At 41.6% G+C, this 27,379-nt stretch overlaps 1 protein-coding gene across 2 annotated transcripts in view; it reads right to left on the bottom strand.

Annotated features, from left to right (window-relative positions):
• Positions 1–13,385: 13,385 nt before the first annotated feature.
• The window catches only part of HGF (hepatocyte growth factor), a 78,913-nt gene continuing 64,919 nt past the window's right edge, over positions 13,386–27,379 (bottom strand). For both annotated transcript variants that reach the window (XM_073328630.2, XM_073328629.2), the window contains exons 14-18: positions 26,875–26,949; positions 22,349–22,492; positions 20,604–20,710; positions 18,902–19,047; positions 13,386–16,248 (exon numbers count right to left, since the gene is read on the bottom strand). In XM_073328630.2, the coding sequence (XP_073184731.2) occupies positions 16,075–16,248; positions 18,902–19,047; positions 20,604–20,710; positions 22,349–22,492; positions 26,875–26,949 (646 nt within the window). In that variant the 3' untranslated portion in view covers positions 13,386–16,074. The remainder of the gene's footprint in view (positions 16,249–18,901; positions 19,048–20,603; positions 20,711–22,348; positions 22,493–26,874; positions 26,950–27,379) is intronic.

Here is a 27,379-nt window from a genome sequence, read left to right on the forward strand (position 1 = left end):
CCCTCTGGGGCACCTGGCACTGGCCACTGTCAGAAAACAGGATACTGGGCTAGATTATCCTTTGGTCTGACCCTATAGGGCCATGCTTATGTTCTTATGTTCTATTTTTCCCTCTGTAAACAAACAATAATACCTGCTATCCTACATCCCAATAGTGTTGTGAGGACGAATTAGTTAATATCTGTCAAGCACTTTGAAGGTATAAAGTGCTTTATAATTGGTATGTAGTATATATACAACATATTGTTATGGATTTATGAATTGGGCATTCTGTTGATTTTTAAAGGAATAATTAATAATTCATTATTGCATGGAATGAGATGCCTCAAAACAAAGAAGTAAAGTAACTCTTCCATGTAACTCTTACTCTTGTCTTCAGCACTTGTTTTGGATCTTAAAAGCTATTCCATACTAATCGCCAACTGACTGCTCTAATTGTAGAGTTGCGGTTCGTACAATGGATTAGAATAATTTCTTTGACAAAACTCAGCTGGCTTGATCAAATAATCAGATGGCTTAGATTCTTGCAATGCAACTTTCCCTCTGGACAGTTGTGAGATTTTTATAAAACAATTTTTACCTTTGTTCTCTGATCCATTGTTAGATACATAGAAGAAAATGTTAAGAGCCAACATTTGGGATTGACTATATTTTTTAATAAAAGAATAAAAGGATTCTGTCCCACAGATTACTTGACCACAGGATGCCGTTCCAGGAAGGACTGCTAAGCAGAGATGGGGTCCACCTATCGAGGAAAGGGAAGAGCATATTTGGATACAGACTGGCTAACGTAGTGAGGAGGGCTTTAAACTAGGTTCAAAGGGGGCAAGTGACCAAAGCCCACAGGTAAGTCAAGAACATGGAGACCTGGGAGAAGGTTTGGAATTTCGGGGGGAGCATGGGCTGATATAGCAGGGATAAAGGAAAGACAAGACAGAACGAGGGGGGCTGAATCAAATCAGTATCTTAGATGTCTGTATACTAATGCAAGAAGTATGGGGAATAAGCAGGAAGAACTCAAAATGCTAGTAAATAAACACAACTATGGCATAGTTGGCATCACAGAGATGGGATAATACACATGACTGGAATATTGGTATAGAAGGGTACAGCTTGCTCATGCAGGACCAGCAGGGGAAAAAGGGAGGAGGTATTGCCTTATATATTAAAAAAGTATACACATGGACTGAGATTGAGATGGAAATAGGAAACAGATGTGCTGAAAGTCTCTGGATAAGGATAAAAGGGGTAAAAAACAAGGGTGATGTCATGGTAGGGGTCCACGTAACCAGGAAGAAGGGGTGAATAAGGCTTTTTTTTAAAATAGCTAACAAAATCATCCAAAGCACAGGACTTGGTGGTGATGGGGGACTTCCACTACCCAGACATCTGTTGGGGAAAATAACAGAGTAGGGCACAGATTATCCAATAAATCCTTGGAACATATTGGAGACAATTTTTTATTTCAGAAGTTGGAGACAGCTTCCAGGGGAGAAGCTGTTCTAGATTTAATTTTGACAAATAGGGAGGAACTGGTTGAGAATTTGAAAGTGGAAAGCAGCTTGGGTAAAAGTGATCATGAAATAATAGCGTTCATGATTCTAAGGAATGGTAGGAGGGAGAATACCAAAATAAAGACAATGGATTTCAAGAAGACAGACTTTAGCAAACTCAGGGAGCTGGTAGGTAAGATCCCATGGCAAGCAAGTCTAAGGGGAAAAACAATAGAAGACAACTGGTAGTTTTTCAAAGAGACGTTATTAAGGGCACAAGAGGAAATTATCCCGCTGCATAGGAAAAATAGGAAGTATGCCAAGAGACCACCCTGGCTTAACCAGGAGATCATCAATGATCTAAAAATCAAAAAAGTGTCCTACAAAAAGTGGAAACTAGGTCAAATTACAAACACTGATTATAAACATATAACACAAGTATGCTGGGACAAAAGTAGAAAGGCCAAGGCACAAACTAGCTAGAGACATAAAGGGTAACAAGAAAACATTATACCAATGTATTAGAAGCAAGAGGAAGACCAAGGACAGGGTAGGCCCATTACTCAATGAAGGGGGGGAAATAATAACAGAAAATGTGGAAATGGCAGAGGTGCTTAATGACTTCTTTGTTTCGGTTTTCACCAAGAAGGTTGGTGGTGATTGGATGTCTAACGTAGTGAATGACAGTGGAAATGAGGTAGGATCAGAAGAGATTAAAATAGGGAAAGAAGAAGTTAAATGTTACTAAGGCTATGTCTACACTACCCACCGGATCGGCAGGCAGCGATCGATCCAGCGGGGGTCGATTTATCATGTCTAGCCTAGATGCCATAAATGGACCCCGAGCGCTCTCCTGTAGACTCCTGTACTCCACCGCCACGAGAGGGACAGGCGGAGTTGATGGGAGAGCGGCAGCAGTCAGCTCACCGCGGTGAAGACACCATGGTAAGTTGATCTAATTACGTCGACTTCAGCTACGTTATTCATGTAGCTGAAGTTGCGTAACTTAGATCGATATCCCCCCCCCCCCACTGTAGACCAGGGCTAAAACAAATTAGATGTTTTCAAGTCACCAGGGCCTGATTAAATGCATCCTAGAATACTCAAGGAGCTGACTGAGGAGATATCTGAGCCATTAGTGATTATCTTTGAGAAGTCATGGAAGACTAGAGAGATTCCAGAAGACTGGAAAAGGGCAAATATAGTGCCCCTCTATAAAAAGGAAAATAAGGACAACCCAGGGAATTACAGACTAGTCAGCTTAACTTCCGTATCTGGAAATAGAACAAATAATTAAGCAATCAATTTGCAAACATCTAGAAGGTAATAAGATGATAAGTAACAGTCAGCATGGATTTGTCAAAAACAAATTATGTCAAAACAACCTGATAGTTTTCTTTGACAGGGTAACAAGCCTTGTGGATGGGGGGAAGTGGTAGACGTGGTATATCTTGACATTAGTAAAGCTTTTAATACTGTCTCACATGACCTGCTCATAAACAAACTAGGGAAATGCAACCTAGATGGAGCTACTATAGGGTGCATGCAAAACTGGTTGGAAAACCATTCCCAGAAAGTAGTTATCAGTGGTTCACAGTCATGCTGGAAGGGCATCACGAATAGGGTCCTGCAGGGATTGTGGTTCTTTTCAATTTCTTCATCAATGATTTAGATAATGGCATACAGAGTACACTTAAAAAGTTTGCAGACTATACCAAGCTGGGAGGGGTTGCAAATGCTTTGGAGGACAGGATTAAAATTAAAAATGATCTGGACAAACTGGAGAAATGGTCTGAAATAACTCGGATGAAATTCAATAAGGACAAATACAAAGTACTCCGCTCAGGAAGGAACAATCTGCCTAGGAAGGACTAGCTACAGAGCTTGCTTATACATGCACCAGATGTGCTCCTCATAAGATCCTTTAATGCTCTACTGGGCTAGGGCTGAGGGTCCTTTAAATAAGATATTTTATTCACAGTGCCACCTGGTGGCTGAATGGAATAATACAGTTTAACATTCCATTACCCCCTGTAAGGACAGGTTCGGCACTTAAAAGAGTGATTCATAGAAGAGCCAGTACGCTAAGCAGATTGCTGCCTGAACTAGCCACTGGGAGATGCTGAGGAGAATGGGTGCAGCCTAAGCCCCACCCCTCAAGGGGACTTAGATGCCTAAGTCTGGGCCAGAGGGAAGTGCATCTCGCTGTTTGGGATTCACAGCTATGAATCCTCGCCTCACCTAATTCACGTCAGCCCTTTTTTAAAGAAAAACTGAGGCGTAGGTGCTCCCCCCCATAACTGTCAGCACACTGGTTAAAGTCCTCACCTGGGCTATGGGGCACATGGGTCATTCTCTCTATTTCTCTCTCTAGCCCAATGAATATTTAAATATTAGTACATAGCGGAACAGCTTCCACAGGAGAGAGTCCGAGAGCAACCCACCCATAGCCCAGGGGTTAGAGATGGGAGATGGGAAATCCGAGTGCAAATCCCTGCTCCACAATAGATTGCGGGTAGAACTGAAGCCACAGCTCGAGCATCATGGGTGAGCAGTCTAACCACCAGTGTGGGGGGTGGGGCTAAAAAGTTATAAAGAGGCACCACCATTTTGTGTTGTGTGGGTTCAGGCATGCTCAGAACATGTCTACCAGACCAGGCCCACAGGCGAGGAACTCCTAGTTTGTGAATCCCACTGCGACTGTTTAAAAGACTCTAATAAGTATCTGCCAAGAAGTAAGCATTAAAGTAAGACGCCTTGGGTTTGATTAATCTGTATGCTTTGGCTGTTCTCTGGCCGTGCAAAGCAGCCATAAACCCAGCTAACAGCTAAACCAGCTGTAGGGCTGCTTAGTGTCACTAGAGCCACAGAAAGCAGCCAGATTGTACCAAGCGAATCTGACATTTGGATTTTAAAGATATTTTTCTCACTCCCCAATTCCATTTATTTTCATTGGCATGGTGTGACAGACCATCGTTTTTCTACCAACAAGACAGCGTTCCCACATTTCCAGAGCACAGGTGCTATGAAATATCGTGACGACTGACCTTCTGCTCCCTGCTTCACCAGGTGTTAACTGAAGTCATGTCTCCATTTCTCATAGTGTCATTTAATCTCAATGAATGAGGAAAGAAACAAGTGTTTGGGAAACTCTGGCATAAGTGCTTAACTCTTCTTCTGTTGCTTGCTGAGTGGGCTGTCCGGGGAGGGGGGAATATATCTTCTCTTTCTCACTCTTTGTGACAGAATATGCAATTCCTTCTTCTACATCATTTACATCACAGGTTTCAGAGTAGGAGCCGTGTTAGTCTGTATTCGCAAAAAGAAAAGGAATACTTGTGGCACCTTAGAGACTAACAAATTTATTTGAGCATAAGCTTTCGTGCTTATACTGAAAATATGCATCTGATGAAGTGAGCTGTAGCACTGAGCATCTCCATTGCTTTGAAGAGGCTGCAGGCAATGGGAGAATTTGAAACTTGATATGACGTGTTGTATGTTTAAAAATATTTTGGGGTTAGCTCTCCTGCTATTAGATCTCCACTGAGTTAAATGATGACTTTCCATCACAGCCAATATTTTTGCTTGCTTTGAGCATAAGTTTAACTTAATAACCATAATTAGGACAAGACTTTTGGAGGAGCCCAATATGTAATTTACCAAATACCCAAGCCTGTACTGTTGGAAAAAAGGGATGGTTTAGTTTGCCTCCCCCCCACCCCAGCAGTCAAACAAATGACTAAATAGATTGCCCCTGGAGTTCTGTTTCTGCACATTGGCGGTGCATTGTAAAGGAATCCAGTCAGCTTTGATTTCCTGTCAGGTTTGTTAATGCTAGTGCCTGACTACACAGACCCAGACCCGTGCTGTTGTCTGGCTTTTGTTTTTGTGGCTCTTGCTGTGCGTGAATATGGGGTGTCAAAGGGCTAAATCCTCATAAGGATTTAGGGGTGACAATGCTCTGCATTTCTCCTAGCACCCTGCCACCTGTTGGAAACCTCAGCCTCTCATTAGGTGCATATAAAAGGGATCATCAGAAGCCAGCAAACTGAGTTGTGAGCCATTTGTCTAGCTAGGAGTGAAATGCAAAGGAAGTGGGAGAAGCGTGGGGATGCTGCCTATAATCCTTTGATCTGTACCGTGGGGGGTGCCTAGCTCTCACTGATCTGGGCCTTATTTGCACTTACTTGCACTCAAGACTTAGGCGCCTAATCCTTTCTGGTGATAAACCAGAGAGGAGAGAGAACTCCCCCCTTATTTCCCCATTATAACCATTAGCCCAGTGAATAAGGTACTCACCTAAAATACAAATGACCTGTTTTCAAATTCCTAATTTGGACTTGAGTCCAGGTCTCCCAAATCGCAGGTAAATGCCCTAGACCCTGTGCTATTGGGTATTCTGGAGCATATGCTCACTCTCCCCCCAACACCTGCTCACCACTCTGCTGTCTTTTGCACTGGGTAGGCATGCTCCGATCAGGTTAGGAGGCCACCTTATTTGAGAATCCTGCTGTGGCTTAAGCACGAGCAAAAGCTCCGAGCAGCTCTTTAGCTGCAGGTCGCATTTGAATTGACAGCTTTGCAAATGCTGACCCTCAGAAGTGTAGGCACCTAGGGGACTTACAGGGCAGCTTAGTGGTCTTGGGTAGCTAAAGAGGCAGCTTGGTTTCTTACACACCTTTGTGGATTGAGCCCTTAGTGTATATTGCACATTTGGACTGAACTCCTGTATCATTTACATTACATTTGTTTGACTCTGCATCTTGTACTTTTCCATTTTAAATGACTGTAAACCAGGGGAAGGCAATAGGGAAAGGGTGGAGTACTAGTGGTCTAGGCCAGAAGTGGGAGCCAGGCATTCTTGAATTCTCCTCTCCATTTTGTGCTGGCTCTCTCCACCTAAAACTTATTGACCTACCTCAGCACGAGGACACACAAATTAATTAGTTCAGACCAAGTTCTAGCTTCATTCAATGAATGCAGTTCCCATTGACTTCAATGGGCAGATTTTTGACCTTTACTAGCCTCTTATGAGCTTTCAGGGAAGATCCTAGAGGAAGCTGGAAATGCCATGGGCTAAATCCTGACCTTAGGGATGACTATGGCAAAGATCAGATTGACTACATTGTAGCCAGGGTTTCCCTATGAGCTGAATCTCCCCTCCTGGGGCAGGGTTTTGGAGAGGGCATAGAAAGTTATGGAGCCTGGGCCCTGCAGAGGTGGTCTCTGGAGGAGCATGTAGCAGAGCTGCTGCTCTGCTCTGTGCACATTTGGGTGCATTTATGTCAGATTTTGCTCAGCTCGCCCAGGAGTGGCAAGTGTCCATTGCTGCCTCTATCTGTAGCAGAATTTAAGTGTCCTGGCGTGTAAATACTCAGCATTATTTTTATATTCAAGCTGGAAAAATTGAAGGGAAAATGGGAAGAGAGTCAGGCCAGCAAAGCAGAAAGGGGAGCACCTGAGGTCGTTCAATATTTCCACCCTGAAGATACTGTGGAAAGCACTTTCCCATAGGAGAAAGCAAAGCGAAGTGTCTTCACACAGCCAAGTGGACTTCCATGAAGGGAGTGAAGGGATAAGCTTATCAAGAAGCTGTCCTTAGTGGACCATAAATCTTACCCTGAGAACAGTGTGAAAAGTTAAATTGCATAAATGTTGCTGTTTCCCTGTTGGTTTCCCTTGTCAGCATTCAATGGAATAAGGTGTGCCAGGATAAAACATGGAAGGGAAGAGCATGAGGATTACTTGTAAAAAGAAAAGGAGTACTTGTGGCACCTTAGAGACTAACCAATTTCTTTGAGCATAAGCTTTCATGAGCTACAGCTCACTTGTGCTACAGTACTGCCTCGAGGCCCAGACTGAGACTGGGGCCACATGTGCAAGGTGCGATACAAATATATTGTGAGAAACAGCGCGTGCCCCAAAGAGCTTACAATCAAAATAGCCAACAAGAAAGACAAAGGAAAGGAGGGGAAAAAGAGAGACACAGAGAAGCAATGTCATTTGCCCAAAGTGAGATAGTAGGTCAGGGCAGAACCAGGATGAGACAGCAGCTTGCTTGGTTTAGTGGCTTATGACATATTCACTAGACAAGTTGATGGCTTGGACCCAGAGCCTCAAAGGTACTTGAATGCCTCTTCAGGCACCCAAGTCCCCATGACAATGACACTGCCAGTCTAAAAACTGCTCAGCTGCTGTCAATCCCTATAAACATCTAAGTTGCCACAGAGCCACCAACTGCCTGATGTCACTGCACAGCTAACAAGCAGCTTGGAGCCCGAGCTCAAGCAAAAGCCCCACAGGTCCCCTCCCCGCCTCACCAAGTGCAATTCTCAAACTAGGCAGGTACATATTATCGTGCCAGTGAAGACTTGTTCCTGGGGGCATGCACTGAGCCTGTCTAACCTCTGATCTCTGTCAGACTGCACAATAGGAGGCCCGGATGCAAGTCACCAATAAGTAGGGAAGTACAGCACCAACACAAAAGGCAGCTGGGGAGGGGGCACAGTGAAATGGGATGACTGATAGAAAGCACCCTGGGAGCAGGGTGCCAGGGAGTCAGAGAGCCAGCTGGACAGGCAGTTGTGAGCAGCTCACTGTCAGGGAAAGTGAGCAGGACTGTGAACCTGGGGAACCCAGGGGCCATGGCAGACTGATGGGCAGCACATTGAAGCAGGTGGCTAGGCTGGCAGGAAACTAGCCAAGTTTCTGTCAGATACCTGATAGGAAAAAACAAAATAAACAAAAAACTTCTGTCCAAAAAGTTCCAGCCAGCTTTAATGGGAAGCATGTTAGAGGAAAGGTTGGAATGACCCTGCCTCCCACCCTAGCAAGTGTACAAAACTGCCAGGAAGTTATGAGTAAAGGAAAAGGCTCAGCCGAAAGTAAAAGAAACTAATACACATGGATTAGTGCTGGCATGTTAACAACTGCAGAGTCATTAGCTTTAAATGGGAACAGACGGGATTAAAGCATTAGATGTTTACAACTAAAGCAGGCCTTCGCTGTTAGGATAAAAGGGAAAGGAAGTCTGGAAAACCCAGCCTGTGTTTGAGAAGGAACATTCATAATGAAAGCAGGTGAGATGGGAGCCCAGAAAGAACTTTAATGGGGCGCTTATTTCCTGTAGTGGAAAAGCTGTGGCTTCCCCATGGACGTCTGGCTACCTGTGGATGTAACAGATGACTCACGTGAAGAGTCAGCAAGCTAGATTCCTGGACATGTGTGCATGGAGGCACTCTCACAGCCAGCCTCAGCAGAGACGGGCGCAAGCAACTGGTGAACATTGCAGTGAAATGATGTGGCACAAAAGTGAAAAACAAGCATCCAGTCTTATAAGTGGCAGCATCCTCAACTGTTTAAGGCAATTGTCATGGTCTTGAGTGGCGCCGCAGACACAGCCTATAGGAGAAACAGTCTTGGCATCCCCATTCTCCATAAGCTCATTGGCTCAAATGCCACCCACTTCACTCAAAAAGCAAACATTTGCTCCTAAGCTACTTGGTTACATAGAGGCAATCCAAATAAGCCCCCCCCCCCAAATTAAGGTTTTAAAAAAGGGGTTTATAATTAAAAGCCTCTTTTTTTATTTATTGAGGTAGACTTCTCGCAGCGGATTGCTTACACTGAGCTGAGCTGCAGCCTTTCCAAGTTTTCCTTTAGCTGAAAAAAAAAGTAGAAGTGAAAGCATTTTAGCTACTCCATGGAGTAACGCCGTTGTGAAACTCGTGACTGTGCAGCAGATGGCACATTTACGCACCAGGCCTGATGAGCCCACGCTGACACAGTCCACATTACCAAAGCTTTACATTAAACCCCGTCCACCCCCGTGGTTGTATTACATAACCTCAATCCTCCAGGAAACAAAAACAGATGGGGAAATTTCCAGCTAATATAATCTAAACCATATTAGCTATTTAAAGTAAACTCTTATCACCAGTGACAAAAACCTCATCCCCAAATCACTGAAAATCTCTGTAGCCTTATTTTTTCTTTTTACTAGCCCCCATACAGTCCCTAACACTTCAAAGTTCATGTTTCCTAGCTTAACCACCTGCATATAAGGCTTTATAAAACTTTCCTCCAGAAATGCACTGTCCTAAGCCACCCAACCAAACGCACTATAGGCTAGAAGAAATGCCCCATGCTGAGAAATACTAGCACCTCTTGACAGGTGTCCTTCATTTAGGCTGAAATGAAGGACTGCTCAACACCTAATAATTGTTCTCTTAATAAATGCAATTACTGGGGGGAGAGGAGGTGTAATTCCATCCAGAACAACTAATTTATTTGTGTGTAAGAAATGGAATTCAACTACATATAACATGCATATATACGGAAAAAGTGGTTGAACAGACAACAAATGAACAAATCCTGTTCATTTTACGCATTAGGGCCAATTCAGCAAAGCACTTCAACAGGGCTGAAGCGTGTGCTTTGATGAATCAGGACCTAGAGTAATTCTACTGTAGTCAGTGGAAATAAATGCTCAGATGAACAAGGGGAGCAGACTTTGGGGTCTAACCGCTAGACTCAAATGGAGTTTGCCATTGATTTCCATGGGAGGAAGAGCAGGCCCTTGCCCTCTAAAGTGCAGTGTGGATTACAGTCTCTGTGTGCATCTGGAGAAGTCATTGCACTTCAAGTGTTTTGAAACAGTATGGATCATTTTTAAGCAAACCGAGGCTATTAGATTATGCTAGGGGAGCTTTTCACACCATATATCCCACATTATAAAAAGTGAGACCACATAAAAGATTTTATTTATTCATTTTAGAGCTTATTTGGTATTAATCTTTTTATGGTTTGCCATATTTGTTTCCAGATGTTTCCTTTCTTATTTATTGCAAAAGGCTTTTATTATAATGTAGCTGTCCAGAGATTGGCGCTTTTGAAGGCAGGGGTGATATACATCAGGGCATTGCTTAATGGCCTGCTGTGTTTACATGAGGATTGCAGAAAACAAACACTAAGCATTTATCTGGGCTTTCCTCCGGCCTGTTCAGAGTGCACTACTCTTGGAACTCCCATAGATAACAAAGCACTAACCAGTGAATTTAATATGATGGCAATAACGCTTAGCAGGGCTTTACCTCTCCAAACTGCTATGCAAACATTAGCTAATTCTCACACTTCTGTGAGGTTACCTAAGCATTATCACCATTTTCACTGAGACAATATGGTAACAGTTCATTTTTGTATCATATCACTTGTATTCCTAATTTTTTAAAAGAGGCAAACCTGGATTTCTGAAGTTAGTGACAAAATTCTCATTAACTTCAGTAGTCATGGATAATACACACTAATTCAAAATGTCACTTAGAAAACTTTTTTTTTAAACAGTGGATTCAAGATGCAAAATTCAAATCCAGATTTCAAACACCCCAAAATGTGAGCATTTTTTAACCAATTTTTGTGTTTTACCATTAATGAAGATGGGGCCTTTGGCCAAATTCAGATCTGGATTTGGATGTCAAAAAAACTCGACTAAGGTTTTGGTTTGCACCCACTTTGATTTTTAAAAACCAAGGACTAGACTTTTAACCCCAAACTGAAAATCAGTAGCAGCAGTACACACTTCTGTACAAGAGTGAAGTGACATAGAGGACAATTGTTCTATATCCTAAACTACAATGAAGTAAACAAGATGAATTCTGAGGAATCCGGGTCGCTGCTATTCATTATGTAAGGTGCTATACATCTCCTCGTAAGTGTGGAATGCCCTCATGTGGAATGCTCAGTGTTAATTGCATGTTTCCTGTTAGTTCCTTTATTATTTTTTTTTAAATACTTCCATCTTTTGGAACCCATGCCCTCATTCTGAGTGCAAAATTCTGATTGGGACGTCTGAGGTGGGTTGGTGGGATCCAATCCTGAATTGGGGGTCAATTCTTCCTTTTATATGCAAACAGTGTTACTGGTAGCATTGAATATGCATTAAGGGAAGAATGTCTATGTGACCCCAATCCTACCTCCTTTGCACATCCAAAACTCGGCCCCTGAAGTCAGAATTGGGCTTCTTGTTTTTTTCAAGGGCATTAGTGCCTCTGCCCAACAATACAATTTCCAAACCCCAAATAAGAAATCTGATGCTGATTTGGGTGGGTTTTTTTATAAAATATTTTATTAAGAATAATAAGGATAAAGGTTACAAAAATACCAACTTTGTTAACTAACAATAATGCCATTAATTACAGAATTTTTGTAATAGAAGTTATAACCACAGTGTTCCCTTTTTGATAGGCATTCAGCTAGTCTTATTCAATAGGCAACATTAATATGTTCCTATTTAAATACAAGAAAAAGAATCAAACCATCCACAGCTTTTCACTGACTGCTCCCTGAAGTCAGATTCCAAATTAGGAAATTCCACAGTCATATGTCCATGAGCCTATTTATAAGGACAGGTTTCAGAGGAACAGCCGTGTTAGTCTGTATTCGCAAAAAGAAAAGGAGGTAGGGTGAAAAGCAATGTTAGTTCTTGTCAGCAGCCCCAACACTTGCGATACAGTATTATACCAGTGCATGTGAAAGAAGAAAATAATTGCTAAGAAAACATTTAATGACCAGTCCAACAGACTATACGCTGCCAAAACTCCCATTGACTTCCAATGAGATCAGTTAGTTCATATTTAGACTTCTAAGGCGATATGATTTTTCATGCCTTTTGATATTTGGGGATTATGTAAATGGATGTGTGGTCATCTTAGACAAGCAACCTTCAAGCTCGGTGCTGCAGTTTTTTGGCAAAAAAATATCCACTGATTTCAATGGACATTTTTGCCTGAGTGGATTGTGTCCCTCACAGAAAACTTCAGGTATTATTCTAAAAACCCTCAATTGCATGAGTAGCCCCATGAAATTCCATGGCACTAAGTGCAGGAGTAAGGGTTTTCAGGATTTCCCTTGAAAGCTCTCATCTTAAACCCGCGGAAAGGATTTCAGCAGCATCAAGACTACTCAGACTTCTAATTCCCCGGGGAGTCATGCATTTGTTTTCGGATTAGGGTCAAGGGAAAAAAGTCTGGAGAGGAGGTTTGCAGTAACAAATGCAGATTCAGTGCTCAAAGAAAATCAATAATAAAGCTCCATTAACTTTAATGGGGCAGAACCAGCCCCTAAGTTTTTCGAAGTCCCATGTCAATTATGTATTACACTTTTGTCTGTTATCCCAGCCCTGGGACTAGTTATCCTTCTTGCCGGGATCAAAAATTTGAAAAACAAAGGATGAATTTGGGTTAAGACAATGTCAGTGACTGAGGTTTTTTCCTAATTACTTGTTTCATACCCTTTATACCACTACCACCCAATTTTTCTCTTAAATATGGCCCTGGCCAGAACTGCATCCACAGAGCCCAGGCAAATGCCCATTTAAGTCAGTAAGAGGCTTTCCTGTTACTTCAGTGAGCACTGGATCAGGCCCCTAGTTGTTTTAAAAAATATTGTTAAAACAATTAAAAAAGTCCCTTAACAGTGTCCTTTTGAAGGAGAATGCTGTAGCTATAACATTTGCCTGGTACAGTACCATTGGTACCAACAAGAAATATTCACAGGAATAAATGAAGTACAAATTAATTATCATGTCATTATTCTTCTCTTTCCTTGCTTTTCAGAGTGTCAAATTCCCTCCATACTGAGAGAGAGTGCATGTACCTTATAAGCAAGTGCTTACAAATACATTAAGTTCTAGAGCATTGACTCTGCACAACTCATTTTACTGAGATGCTGCCCAGAACAAACAGGTAAAAATCCTTACACATTGTCTAACAAAAAAACAGTATATTTATCATATATATATATATATATATATATATATAATCATATTGTCCTCTGCACAGCAGAAGATTATAACTAAAATACTTTAGGATCCAATTTATTTTATTTTGTTGGTAGACATAACAAAATGCCTGCAAATATAATACAGTGAGCACATAACAAGTCTTACAATAGGAAAAGTAAATATGTCATTGTATACTTTATCCACGCTCTTCTCAATGGCACAAAATAAAAACTCACTTGGAGTTTCTCATCTCTCCTTAAAAGTTAATCCTTTTTGTTAAGATATAGTCAGCACATATTTAATGAGAATATACACTTTACATAAATGGCAACAATTTCTTGTAAGTGCTACAGGCTAAATCCTGCCCTCGACTGCGCTGGAAAACAAGAGGAGCCAGAGGGAGAGTATGAAGCCTAATCCCCTTCACTAGCAGACCAAGTGGGAGGTACACCCAGCTAACATCCAGGCATACAAGTGATGAGCCAGAACCTAGAAGCCCTTGTGAGTAGTCCTACTCATGTGAGTAGTCCCACTCATGTGAGTAGTCCCATTTTGGTCAGTGGGACTACTCACACAAGGAAGGATTTTCAGAAACATGCCTATTTATCTGCTTGCTGCAAGACCTCTTGCTTTGTGCCAGTAGATTGTTTTGGGTACTATTCAGCCAAGTATTTAACTATATAGCTAAGTCCCATTAAAGTCGAAATGCTTTGCTGATGAGGGACAGTTTGGGGAATCAGCACCTTCACAGCCTCCCAAGGCAGCTCCCTGCATAGTTATTTTTACCAAGGCAGGATTCAGCCCTATGTCACTTACATGTAATTAAGGTGAAATGTTCTTTACTTTTACACAGTGATGTCAGTTTAGGGGCTATGTAGTTAGATATGGTACATATTTTACAGTCTGCTATCTGAAACATATGCATTTACATAGTTCATGAATAAAGTAACAATGAAGTTCCTTATGCAATTTAATGTACAGTAGTAAGTACAATGGGATTATATAGTGTATCATTTTTTTCCAGCAGGTACATGGTAATTAGTGCCATCTAACATAAAATATTGCCATTTGCTAATTGTTTAGTACTTTCAGCTACACAATACATGTTCTAAAGGAGCACAAGGAAGCCTCATAGATGTTGACTATTTGTTCTCTTGCTCCATCTTCAGTATGGAAAATTATGGCCCTAGGTGTGCAAGTAGACATGTAACACAAGCAATTGCACTATTAGTGACATGTTGCATACTTTACAACAGGCCAGATTCATCTCTGCAATAATTCTATTGGCTTCAAAGGAGTTATACGAGAGATGTATTGTTTAACCACATGTTTAGGTTTTTCTCTAAGATAATAAAACACCTATAAATAAAACATATTTAATGTTACTGAAATCAAAAGATGTATTCCATTTGATTTGAAATATTTGTTGTTTCAGTGGTTCTGTTTGTTACATACGAAGGGCTGAAATTATGCCTTCAGACTGAGTATGCAATTTCCAATGCCCTCAGGCATACCTGAGGGCACAATTTGGTTTTAAATGCATTAATGACAACAGTATTCTTTTTTTTCCCTGTTGATTCTATCAGCTCATGATCAGATTCTACTCTTACTTACCCTGCTGTAAATCCAGAGTTATTCCCTTGAGTTACTGAGAAATCTGGCACTAAAGTCTCTATTTCAATGCAATTAATTTTAATAGTAAAAATGGTCTGTCATTAGCTAATCAGGATACATTCCTGGGATCCTATGAAATACACGTTTAGGCGTGATTTTTAAATATGAGGGTTCATCTACACTGCAGCTGGAGGTGCAGTTTCCAGATTTGATTGAGCTAGCACACTAAAAATAGCAGGGTAGCCACGGCAGCATGGGCAGCTGCATGGGCTAGCCGCCTGATTGCAATCCCACCAGTGACTCTAGATAAGTACTCAGGAAGTTAGCCCATGCCATTGCCAGAACCACCACAGCTACACTACTATTTTTAACATGCTAGCTCAATCAAATCTAGCATGTATAGATTTGTGTACATCTACCTGAGCAGTGAATTACACCTTCAGTTGCAGAGTAGATGTACCCTGGGACGATTAAAAAAAGATTGATAAGTTGCTCATCAACCCGTTTCTCTGTCTTGTCCCTTATCCATAGGGTATATTGTAATATCCCTTAGGACAGAAGTACAGAGCCAGATCCTATAAATCCTATGTAAAAGGAGCTCCCATTGACTTCAGTGAGAGCTCTGCTCATGGAGGGCTTGCAGAATTGGGCCCACAATGAAATGAGCAAATAAAGAGATTATTTTTAACATATTTAAATTCTGCATATGGGGGAAGAGAATTAGGTCCATATACGCTGTTCTTCATCAATGCACACAGCTCTCCGTAGAACTTTTGCCACAAACAGAGAGTGTATATGGTACATAGCAAGAGTAAGGGGTGTTAAAGAAAACAAGCTTTCTTTGTATCTCATGGACAAGCTGATCTGAAGAAGGAGCCGAAAGAGGCCACATGAGCTATTTCCACAAAACACTTCTGCATTCAGCAATAGTATCTTTGCAATTTTGTTTACCCATTCAAGTATCTTCAGGAGATATGTCACCATACTTGCAGATACTGTAGCTCACTTCAACATCTATAAAACAACACTGATAGACAAAATCTTCAGAAAACACCCATAAATGATCAGGAAACTTGACTATCAAGTAGTTTTTTTTAAAAAATCATGGATCTTTACATTACACATTAATTTCATGCTCTCTGAGATCTTCATGTGAATGGAATTGGTGGTTTTGTGTGAAATATTCAGCTATAACTCAGATTTGTACGTCAACAAGATTTTGCGTATCCACTTGGAGTAATATGCCACTCTGACAAAAATCCCAGGACGATTTGGAATGGCACATCCACGGCCAGGAACGATAACACCCACTATTATTTTCATCCTGTTTTGTTCACAGACCAAGGGGCCACCATAATCCCTCTAGGAAAAGAGAAATAAAGAACATTAATTTGTGAACAGCTAAAAGACACAGTTCCCCCTTGTTTTCTGTGAGCTATTGGGTAGCACCCTACTCTAGGAACCTTCAGTAAGACTATCTAAGGAGTAGTATGATATCTTCATTTATGCAGAGCATCACAAACAGGGCCTATATCAACAAACAGCAGGGTTGGCCCTAGGTTTTGTCAGGCCTCTATGCAAAGAGCCAGGCAAGAGAGACCCCATCCAGATACTGATTGTAATTCTTCCAAACTTCTACATACCAACAATATTGCTTCTTTCTCTCAGCTACCTGGCAAGTGCAAAATATGTACAGTATTCATAAAAGCCATCCAGCAAACAGGACAGGTGGTTGGAAAATCTCTGGTGCAATGCCAGGCTATTCATAGAAGGGTTCTGAGAGAGCCAGCAGTGCTATCCCTCTGTCACATGTTGGGCAGCAAGGCCCCTGGGTGCGTAGAGCTGCATGCGTTTGCACAGATGGCAAAGGCCACCGCCAAGAATGATTCAGAAATGAATTAGCCACAGCTATAAAAAGGAGAGGACTTCTTCTCTCCTCAATGAACCCCATAACTCATTATTTTTAATGGTGGTACACACATGCATCAATCCAAGCTCTACATGTATGATGGGAATTTTACATGTGTGGACTAGCATGTCGCGCACTAACTGGCCTGGGTGGAACCTGCTGGCACAGTGCATGCTAATGTAGAGCCATTGTAAACAGCATCACGTTAGCATGTACTAGAGAACTTTTAGTGTGCCTCTGCAGGGTCCATACAGTCCAGTGCGCAACACACTAGCATAACCAGAATTTATATCCATCTGTTGCTCACTAATGCACCGTGTAGACAAGCCCTTAGTTAGCGATGACATTCTTTAAGATTTGATTAGCTAATGAACGATGAAATCGTGCAGTCTTCATTCACTGACGCCAGTGAGTAAGGAATGCAGGACTGGGCACTAAGAAGTGTTTGCATCAGATCTTGAAATACTGCCTTAAAACATAAAAGATAACAATCCTTGTATCCTCTCCAGATCACTTCAGAATTAACAGTGATTGACCTCTTCCAAATACAGCTGGTTTTCTTAGTTCTTGCTGATTGCAGGCTAATTCACAGACTATGCCTGTACTATTATAGCATCACCAAACCTGCTAGTGAAATATTTATTGTCTGCTGGGCTTTCACCTGCCATTCTGACTTAATTTCCCTTAATCTGATAGCTCTGTTTTTCTGTTTGTTCCATACTGATAGATGTTGTTCCAAGAGGAACACAGGAAGAGTGAAACCATCCACTAGTTATAATCATAATTAATATTGATGTGCTTCATTTCTTCTTACATGAAAAAATGAAGAGCTGGATTTCCTGAGGACTTCTATGCAGGTGTGTCATTTATATCTTAGAACCCTGAGAACTAATTGATAATGAACCAAATGTTTAATTTTGAGGAAAATACTTCGTTATTACAAAATGATCCCACTGAGGAGTCATATTAACATGCCGCTACCTAAACAGGACCTGCCTCCCGCAAGTTTTGGTGCTGTCCTTGGGTAGGAAAAAGTCCATTGTTTTATTTATATTGAACTACTTAAAATTTCCTTGTACCCATCTAAACCAAATGTGTACTCATACTAGTGACTGTTGCCTTCTCCACCCATCATCTCGGCTGGCAGACTGTCAGTCTAAAAATGATACATCACTACAATAAGAGGATTTTGTACCTTTTCCTCTACATCCTAACCAATTCCCACTCAAAGGGACTGATTCAAACCCAAATGAAGTCAGTGAAAAGACACTCCCTGACTCAACTGAGCTTTGGCTCAGGATGCAATTGAAAGATACCAACTTCTCTCACAAAGCTCCACTTTTCTATCTAGAAACAGAGCTACCATCTGCTGTGTCTTTTTTCCCCAGTAAGATCCCCACCACAATCAAGGATGAATGCCAATATATCCCAGATGTATATATAACAACTAAAACTGCCCCAAATTCTGAATCTAATCTATTTCATAAAGCTGCAAACACTCTAAATCCCAGTAGTGGTTGCACAGATTGTGAGACATCTACCCTGAGAAGCTTGGAACTCTAAGGGCTTCCACTCTGTTCATAGCTCTCTCTTTCAACATCACAATGAGGTGACCTATTTTGTTAATTTCTTGGTCAACCCCCGACTTGGCTCAGCAGCTAACCTGATTGCAACCCTACTGGCAATTCAGATAAATTGCTGCTGCTGCTCACAGGGGGCGTGATGTTGCCACCTTTTTCGGACTGCATATACTTACTCCACAAACAGATCCCAGTCCACCAAAGCATGTGATTTAATCATGCTGAGTAAACTTAGCATGTGCTCAAGAGCTTTGTTGGATCGGGGTCATAGTCCCATTGATTTCAGAGGAACTAAGAATAAGAAACTATCCAATGTGGGTCAAGGTGGCAGAAAAGAGTCTTCCAGAGAGAGACCTTTGTTTGCAATGTGCATGGAAAGGAAATAGTATCCATGGTTTCTTTCCACTTACCAATTAAATGCAGAGAGAATAATTAGGCAAACACCAGGAACGTATTACTGGTAAAGGAAAAAAACAACCCCGGAGCAGATGTTTGTAGATTCTTGCACTCTGTCTTACTATTTTACCTCACACGGTCCAGTGCCAATGCCCTCAGCCCCAGCGCAGATTTCTGACTCGTTCACAGTCATCTTCCCTTTGAGATATTGGTTGCACTTCTCATTTCCCATAATAAATAGGTTTGCTACTCGGAGCAGGCCATCAAAGTGAATCACTAGCATTGAAAACAAGAGCAACAGTCAATTGTGCACAAATTATATTACATTTTAATGAAAATGAACACTAAGTACTAATACCGTTTATGCTGATATATACCACTTTATCAGCTGCACATTCTCCCAAACTCTCCAGTAATACACATGCATGTTTTAGATTTCTTACATTGTTACAGCTAAAAGACAGGTAAGAAAGTGTGTCTGGAGTGTGTGTAATATTTTTAGATTATAATACCTGGAGATGCGTGTTGTACTTGTAAGAGCAAAAGACTGGAATATGGATTTCTCGCTTTTATTCCCTAATCAACCAATGATTTGCTGTATGACTTTGGAAAAAAATCACTGAGGGTAAGATTGAGACTGTGGGTGCAAGTCTGACTCCACAAAAATCAATGGGAGTTATGTCATTGACTGCAACAGAGCCAGGATTTCACCTTTTGTCTTGCCCTGAATAAAGGGCAATATGCAGTTGTGCCACCCTCAGATCAGCATAGGGAAGGAACTATGACTTAGGGTATGTCTACGCTGGCCCATGCCAGCTGACTTGGGCTTGTGGGGCTTGGCCTAATGGGCTGTTTAATTGCAATGTAGATGCTCAGGCTTTGGCTGGAGCCCAGGCTCTGGCACCCTGTAAGGTGGGAGGGCCCCAGAGCTTAGGCTGAAGCCTGAAATTGAATATCTATACCACTATTAAACAGCTCCGCAGCTCAAGCTCCATGAGCCCAAGTCAGCTGGTATGGGCCAGCCATGGGTGTCTAACTGCAGTATAGACATGCCCTTACAAGCACAAATTCCTCCTCTCCCTTCACTGTTCAGCTACTCTGGATAGCACAGTATGGGTTGAAGTGCAGAAACCAGGCTCTGCTCACATTCCACTCATCTGTTTGAGGAAGAGGAAGTAGCAGCCCACAGAGCTCGCTCTCCCTCCTTGTCTAGCAAGTCCTAGTGCCCCCCATCTCTAGTCCCTATCCTAGATTTCCCACACTTACAGTCCAAGTCTCCTTGCCTAGCCATTCCTGGTTCCCAGCCCAACCCTCTAGGCTCTTGGCCCCCAGTTTCCTTGCCCAGCCCATTCCAGTTCCCTCCTGGCTCCTCATCAGATCTGCCTCTGTCACATGCATCCCAAGACTCCAGCCACCTTCCTGATGTTCCCCATCCCCACTGGCTTCCCATCCAGGTCTCTTTGCCCAGCCTTGAAGTCTTTAAACCACAATTCGAGGACTTCAATAGCTCAGACATAGGTGAGAGGTTTTTCACATACACAAAATAATGCATTTTTCCCTAGCCTCATTCTCAGACACAGCTGAATCATTTTCGCTTAATTTTCCAATAATATTCAGCTTCATGAAGACATCGAGCAGGGAAAATTTAATCTGAAACAGTTAAAGTTTGGCAATGTTATAAGCAATGGAAAACAAGATCTTATAATGGGACATTTTAGGGAACTTCAATATTAGCTAGCGCTACTAGTCTTGCCTATAATATGTTGGGAATGGGAACTAAGCAGACTGTCAACATATATTGTTTCATTCAGTTTTAAAAACTAATATCTTACATCCTGTGTGTCCCCATCCGTAAACACTGCAGGTGGTCCTCTCTGGAATGGTACATCCAGAAATGGGCAATCTGATTAGATCCACAAAATTATTGAATACTGCAGCTCTGCAAAGAGAAAACAAAGAGTAGATATGATGGATCTTATATAGCATTTTAAACTGCTTTTTAAAAAAACAATATGATCTATGATATATCACAGTAATAATTAAAAATTGTGCCAAATATTCTGCTTTATTTTTCTTCTCATGAAAATCTGGGAGTTCCTTTTAAATATTTTTTGAATTGCAGATGTTACTTCTCAAGCAGCTTTCCTGTAGTGCTGTTGCAGCTTTTATTCTGTTTAATTTGGGTTTTCTGTACAAAGATAAACAATGAAGGCATAAAGGGAATACCCTTAATTTGAATAAACATTTATGATAATATGACGGTACATATGAAGGGTCATATGTACAAAAGGAGCTCACTTACAATCTAGTGTTTATTCTATTCTATAAATTAAAACCACACGCCATTCTATTTAACTAGGCCTGATTATCAGGAAGAAAGATACATGTAGGGCATGATTTTTCCGAAATGGCATTTGTTTTTGTTGGTGCACAAGGTGAATGTGCATTTTTAACACATGTCCAAGAATCTGGGCTCCATTCTGACGGAATGCTCATTAACTTGAGAATCAAACTACATGCGCACCCCAGCCTCTCTGGTTGCTGCTGTTCCACACCAGTTATTGGGGCCACTGGATAGCATAAAAATAGATCTGTGAGCCCACTCTTGGTTAGGGAAACTAGATGTCCCGATTTTATAGGGACAGTTCCGATATTCAGGACTTTGTCTTATATAGGCTCCTATTACCCCCACTCCCCTATCCTGATTTTTTACACTTGCTATCTGGTCACCCTACTCTTAGTTATCCCAACTGTGGCCTTTTATGCCAGACTTCATGGGACCAGTGTAGAAGCTGCTTCTTTAGTACATAGTAAGTGCACAGGTACCACTTTTCAGCTATTCTGCTAGCAGACACCAGCATAACCCCTAAATAGAGACTTTGTACCAGACACAAGAATGACAGGTCAATTCCACCAGCAATGAATTGTTGGTACAAATATAATCTAACTACTATCCTTTGCACCAGCAAAAACTCAGGATGGCTGAAAAATCAGGCATATACTGTGAAGAATATTAAGCCAATCCCCAAAACAAGAAAACAATGATTAGCAACTAATCACAAAGTTATAAATTATATCACTGTGAGTAGAGTTGGTCAACATTTTTGTCAATGTTTTTTAATGAAAAATGGATTTTCAACCACCAAAAAGAAAAAAATCCACAGTTTTGTTTTCATCAACATTTTTCCTTTTTTGAAGGGGGAAATTTTTTCTTTCTTTTTTTTTTTTCATTTTATTTGGATGGGGAAAATCCTATTCTTTTGCTCTATTACTTTAACACACCCCATTCCAGTGGGGTGGGAGAACTTAAATATTGTAAAGGTTTTGTTATTTCTCCTCCCAAAAGGATTATTTTTGTTTAAAATAAATGAAAACTTTCAAACAAACTGAAAACGTTTCTTTTGAATTTTTTCATGATCTAGGCTTACTTTACCTTTTTATGACTAACTGTAAGTGTGAGTTTAATCTATATGGACATAATCCGTATTGCTACTATCTAGGTCTGAGCCTACAGTACTTTCTTAGGCAAAACACTCATCAACTGGAGATCCTGGAGTTAGCAATATTAAGAACTAACCTGGCAAGTTTCAATAATACCAGATCAGACCCTTCAGGTCCATACACCAACTGGGAGATATTCAGAACTTGTTTATGTTTCTCTTCTCTTCCTTTGATATTATGAACTCCAAGCCAAGCTTCATAGTCTTTCAAATCTTTGTACCTGAATAAGACAAATTTAGTATGAGACATTGGCATATTACTTGGTCTAGTCTCAACACAAACATTCTTTTTTGGTATGGTAACATTCACATATATATTGAAAGAGATTAACTGCCACTCTTTGGTAGAGATGGACACACACTGCCATTTCCAAGTCAAATCAGAACTTTTCCAAAAATTTCATTGCATTCAGATATAGGGTTTTGGTTTGGAAATAAAGGCAAGCCATAAAGTTCACATCCAGTTCCAAAGTTTTTCAAAATCCAAAGGCATTTTGGTTAGCGTCCATCTCCACTATTCCCGTATTCTCTCTCTCTCTCTCTTTTTTTTTTTTTTTGGTTTTGTACATTTTATATCAATTCCACCAACTGTAAGATTGTATTGTTTCACTTTGCAAGTACTGCAGCTTGAACGAGAATCTGTTTACTGGTTTTTAAAATTTGTGACATCTAAGACAAGAACTACTGAAGTTTTATTTTTAAAAGTGGGAGTGATCTTGTAGCAGGTTACCCATCTTTTCTCCACTTCTATATTAGGATAAAAATATGCAGTTCATTTCCACATATATTCATGGCAGGCCTCTTAGTCTATACACTGGAAGATGCTAGGTCAATAAATTAGAACATGTTAGTAATTCAGCAGTGTATAGAGAGGGGAAAACAATATGGATAAAATAAGAACCAATAGAAACTTGCATCCAAAACTCAAACTGATCCTTTGGAAGACCCAACAGGTCACACTTTTAAAAATTATTTAGTTTTCATTTGCACAATTAAACTGGACTTACTGATTTCAGCCAGGACCTAAAGAGGATGAACTGAAAGTTTGTTCTGTTTGTATTTCCAAGGCAGAATAAGAAAACTCCAGAAATTTCATGATCTCTCAGAATTCTTGTGAATATTCAGATCTTATGGAGCAATGATGGCTAAGTAGTAAGGCCTGGATGCACAAAAGAAGTCAGGTGTGTAATGCTGAGCATCACAGCACCTAACTTTTAGATGTCTAGAAAATCACTGCAATTCACTAAGCCTGCGTTAGGCACTTTGGCTCCTATACAATGAATGGGGAGAGATAGGCTCCTTAGACTGATTCACAGAAACCAGTATGCTAGACAGGGAGCTGCTTAACTAGCCAATGGGAGATGCTGACCAATGGTGAGTGTCAAGCCCCACCACCTCATAGACATAGGCATTTAAGTCCAGACTGCAGGGAAGCACCTATGTCTGCTAGCAATTCTCATCTGTGAATCCTCTCTTAGAGTTAGGCACCTTATGCCATTGTAATAAGCTGCTGAAAGAATCATAGAATCATAGAATCATAGAATATCAGGGTTGGAAGGGAGCCCAGAAGGTCATCTAGTCCAACCCCCTGCTCAAAGCAGGACCAATTCCCAGTTAAATCATCCCAGCCAGGGCTTTGTCAAGCCTGACCTTAAAAACCTCTAAGGAAGGAGATTCTACCACCTCCCTAGGTAACGCATTCCAGTGTTTCACCACCCTCTTAGTGAAAAACCTCCCCCACTGCAACTTGAGACCATTACTCCTCGTTCTGTCATCTGCTACCATTGAGAACAGTCTAGAGCCATCCTCTTTGGAACCCCCTTTCAGGTAGTTGAAAGCAGCTATCAAATCCCCCCTCATTCTTCTCTTCTGCAGGCTAAACAATCCCAGCTCCCTCAGCCTCTCCTCATAACTCATGTGTTCCAGTCCCCTAATCATTTTTGTTGCCCTTCGCTGGACTCTCTCCAATTTATCCACATCCTTCTTGAAGTGTGGGGCCCAAAACTGGACACAGTACTCCAGATGAGGCCTCACCAATGTCGAATAGAGGGGAACGATCACGTCCCTCGATCTGCTCGCTATGCCCCTACTTATACATCCCAAAATGCCATTGGCCTTCTTGGCAACAAGGGCACACTGCTGACTCATATCCAGCTTCTCGTCCACTGTCACCCCTAGGTCCTTTTCCGCAGAACTGCTGCCTAGCCATTCGGTCCCTAGTCTGTAGCTGTGCATTGGGTTCTTCCGTCCTAAGTGCAGGACCCTGCACTTATCCTTATTGAACCTCATCAGATTCCTTTTGGCCCAATCTTCCAATTGGTCTAGGTCCTTCTGTATCCTATCCCTCCCCTCCAGCGTATCTACCACTCCTCCCAGTTTAGTATCATCCGCAAATTTGCTGAGAGTGCAATCCACACCATCCTCCAGATCATTTATGAAGATATTGAATAAAACCGGCCCCAGGACCGACCCTTGGGGCACTCCACTTGATACCGGCTGCCAACTAGACATGGAGCCATTGATCACTACCCGTTGAGCCCGACAATCTAGCCAGCTTTCTACCCACCTTATAGTGCATTCATCCAGCCCATACTTCCTTAACTTGCTGACAAGAATACTATGGGAGACCGTGTCAAAAGCTTTGCTAAAGTCAAGAAACAATACATCCACTGCTTTCCCTTCATCCACAGAACCAGTAATCTCATCATAAAAGGCGATTAGATTAGTCAGACATGACCTTCCCTTGGTGAATCCATGCTGGCTGTTCCTGATCACTTTCCTCTCATGCAAGTGCTTCAGGATTGATTCTTTGAGGACCTGCTCCATGATTTTTCCAGGGACTGAGGTGAGGCTGACTGGCCTGTAGTTCCCAGGATCTTCCTTCTTCCCTTTTTTAAAGATTGGCCTTTTTCCAGTCATCCGGGACTTCCCCGGTTCGCCACGAGTTTTCAAAGATAATGGCCAGTGGCTCTGCAATCTCAGCCGCCAATTCCTTCAGCACTCTCGGATGCAACTCGTCCGGCCCCATGGACTTGTGCACGTCCAGCTTTTCTAAATAGTCCCTAACCGCCTCTATCTCCACAGAGAGCTGGCCATCTATTCCGCATTTTGTGATGCCCAGCGCAGCAGTCTGGGAGCTGACCTTGTTAGTGAAAACAGAGGCAAAAAAAGCATTGAGTACATTAGCTTTTTCCACATCCTCTGTCACTAGGTTGCCTCCCTCATTCAGTAAGGGGCCCACACATTCCTTGGCTTTCTTCTTGTTGCCAACATACCTGAAGAAACCCTTCTTGTTACTCTTGACATCTCTGGCTAGCTGTAGCTCCAGGTGCGATTTGGCCCTCCTGATAACATTCCTACATGCCCGAGCAATATTTTTATACTCTTCCCTGGTCATATGTCCAACCTTCCACTTCTTGTAAGCTTCTTTTTTATGTTTAAGATCCGCTAGGATTTCACCATTAAGCCAAGCTGGTCGCCTGCCATATTTACTATTCTTTCGACTCATCGAGATGGTTTGTCCCTGTAACCTCAACAGGGATTCCTTGAAATACAGCCAGCTCTCCTGGACTCCTTTGCCCCTCATGTTATTCCCCCAGGGGATCCTACCCATCAGTTCCCTGAGGGAGTCAAAGTCTGCTTTCCTGAAGTCCAGGGTCCGTATCCTGCTGCTTACCTTTCTTCCCTGCGTCAGGATCCTGAACTCAACCAACTCATGGTCACTGCCTCCCAGATTCCCATCCACTTTTGCTTCCCCCACTAATTCTACCCGAGGGAAGAGAGGGAGGGAAAAGAGGAGAAACTTACTCATAACTTTAGCCAACTCATAAGGATACTGACCTGGGAGGCTCCCAGTTGAAGTCTCCCTCCATCTGAGGGGGAGAAAAGATTTGAACTGAGATCTATCACTTCTCCAGTTCTAACCACGGGGCTATGTGACATTTGGATACAGAGCTCCTTCAGTCTCTCCTGGTGAAGCTGTTGCACTTTGTATCAGTAATTAGTCACAGGGGGAAGGGGGAAACTTGATTCTGGGACACTCATATCCTAGGTAATGCTCTAACCATCAGCCTATAAATTATTCTCACGCATGTTCTCTCTCTCCCCCCAGTGACTCAATGGGTTCAAACTCTGCCACACAAGTCTTTCCTCTTAACTTCTTGTTTCCATTCTTTTAAGGGTTTGGACGGATGAAATGTGCCACTAACTGTAGTTTTTGTTTCCTAATAATATCCAAACTTTAGATTCTCAGTGAACTGAACCTTTGAACTTTCCGAGATTTGCCCAGGTTTGTATTATACTCTAGCCAATTCCCAGCAGTAGCATGAAATTAAATCTTATAAAGAGGCAATTGTCTAATTATCACACTTGAAAGAGACAGTCGTACTTCATACTTTCTGTAAAATGTCCAGTGCTCTTTTGGAGCTATGATAATGATAATAAATGAATAGCAAGTTTCCATAAAGACATTCATTATCAAGAGAGAAGGACTGAAGATAGAGCAAGAGAGAAGACTGCAGGGTTTAAAGGGAAGATGCATTGTGCCACAGGCTTAAAAGAAAGAAAATACATTTCAACAATGCAAATCTACAAACTACTGTACCGAGAAGGGAAACATTGTCTTGCTGTTAGAACCCAGTTTTCCTTTACCAAAGTACCTCCACAGATATGTTTATTCCTAGGGGAGGAAAAAAAAACATAGGAAAAAAATTGTACTATTTGGTTTTTATCAAGCCAAAACTTCTAACAGCACTTCTAAGGCCACCATTCAGTTACACAATCATATTATTTAAATAAATTTAGTGCCATTAAAAGGTATATTGACAGCCCCAGAAAATGAAGATCTCCCTCTACAGTGCAGGTGAATCATGGATAATACTGGAGCAATGTAGGCTTCCCTCAGACTGCCCCACCAACCTATCTCTAAAGATGAGAGGGAAGTTCATCTCTCTGTTCATTCATTTTTTGGCCTCAATGCTGAGACTAAAATAAGGGAACCAAATGTAAAACTGTGATGTGGCTATCTGTCTAGTAGGAACTGGACTGAAATTACCAGCTCATTTCAGACAGGCCCCTAAACTGCCACCAGATGGTAACAACATTTGGTC

Source organism: Lepidochelys kempii, chromosome 1, assembly GCF_965140285.1.
Source record: "Lepidochelys kempii isolate rLepKem1 chromosome 1, rLepKem1.hap1, whole genome shotgun sequence".
In the NCBI taxonomy this organism is placed as follows: domain Eukaryota; kingdom Metazoa; phylum Chordata; order Testudines; family Cheloniidae; genus Lepidochelys; species Lepidochelys kempii.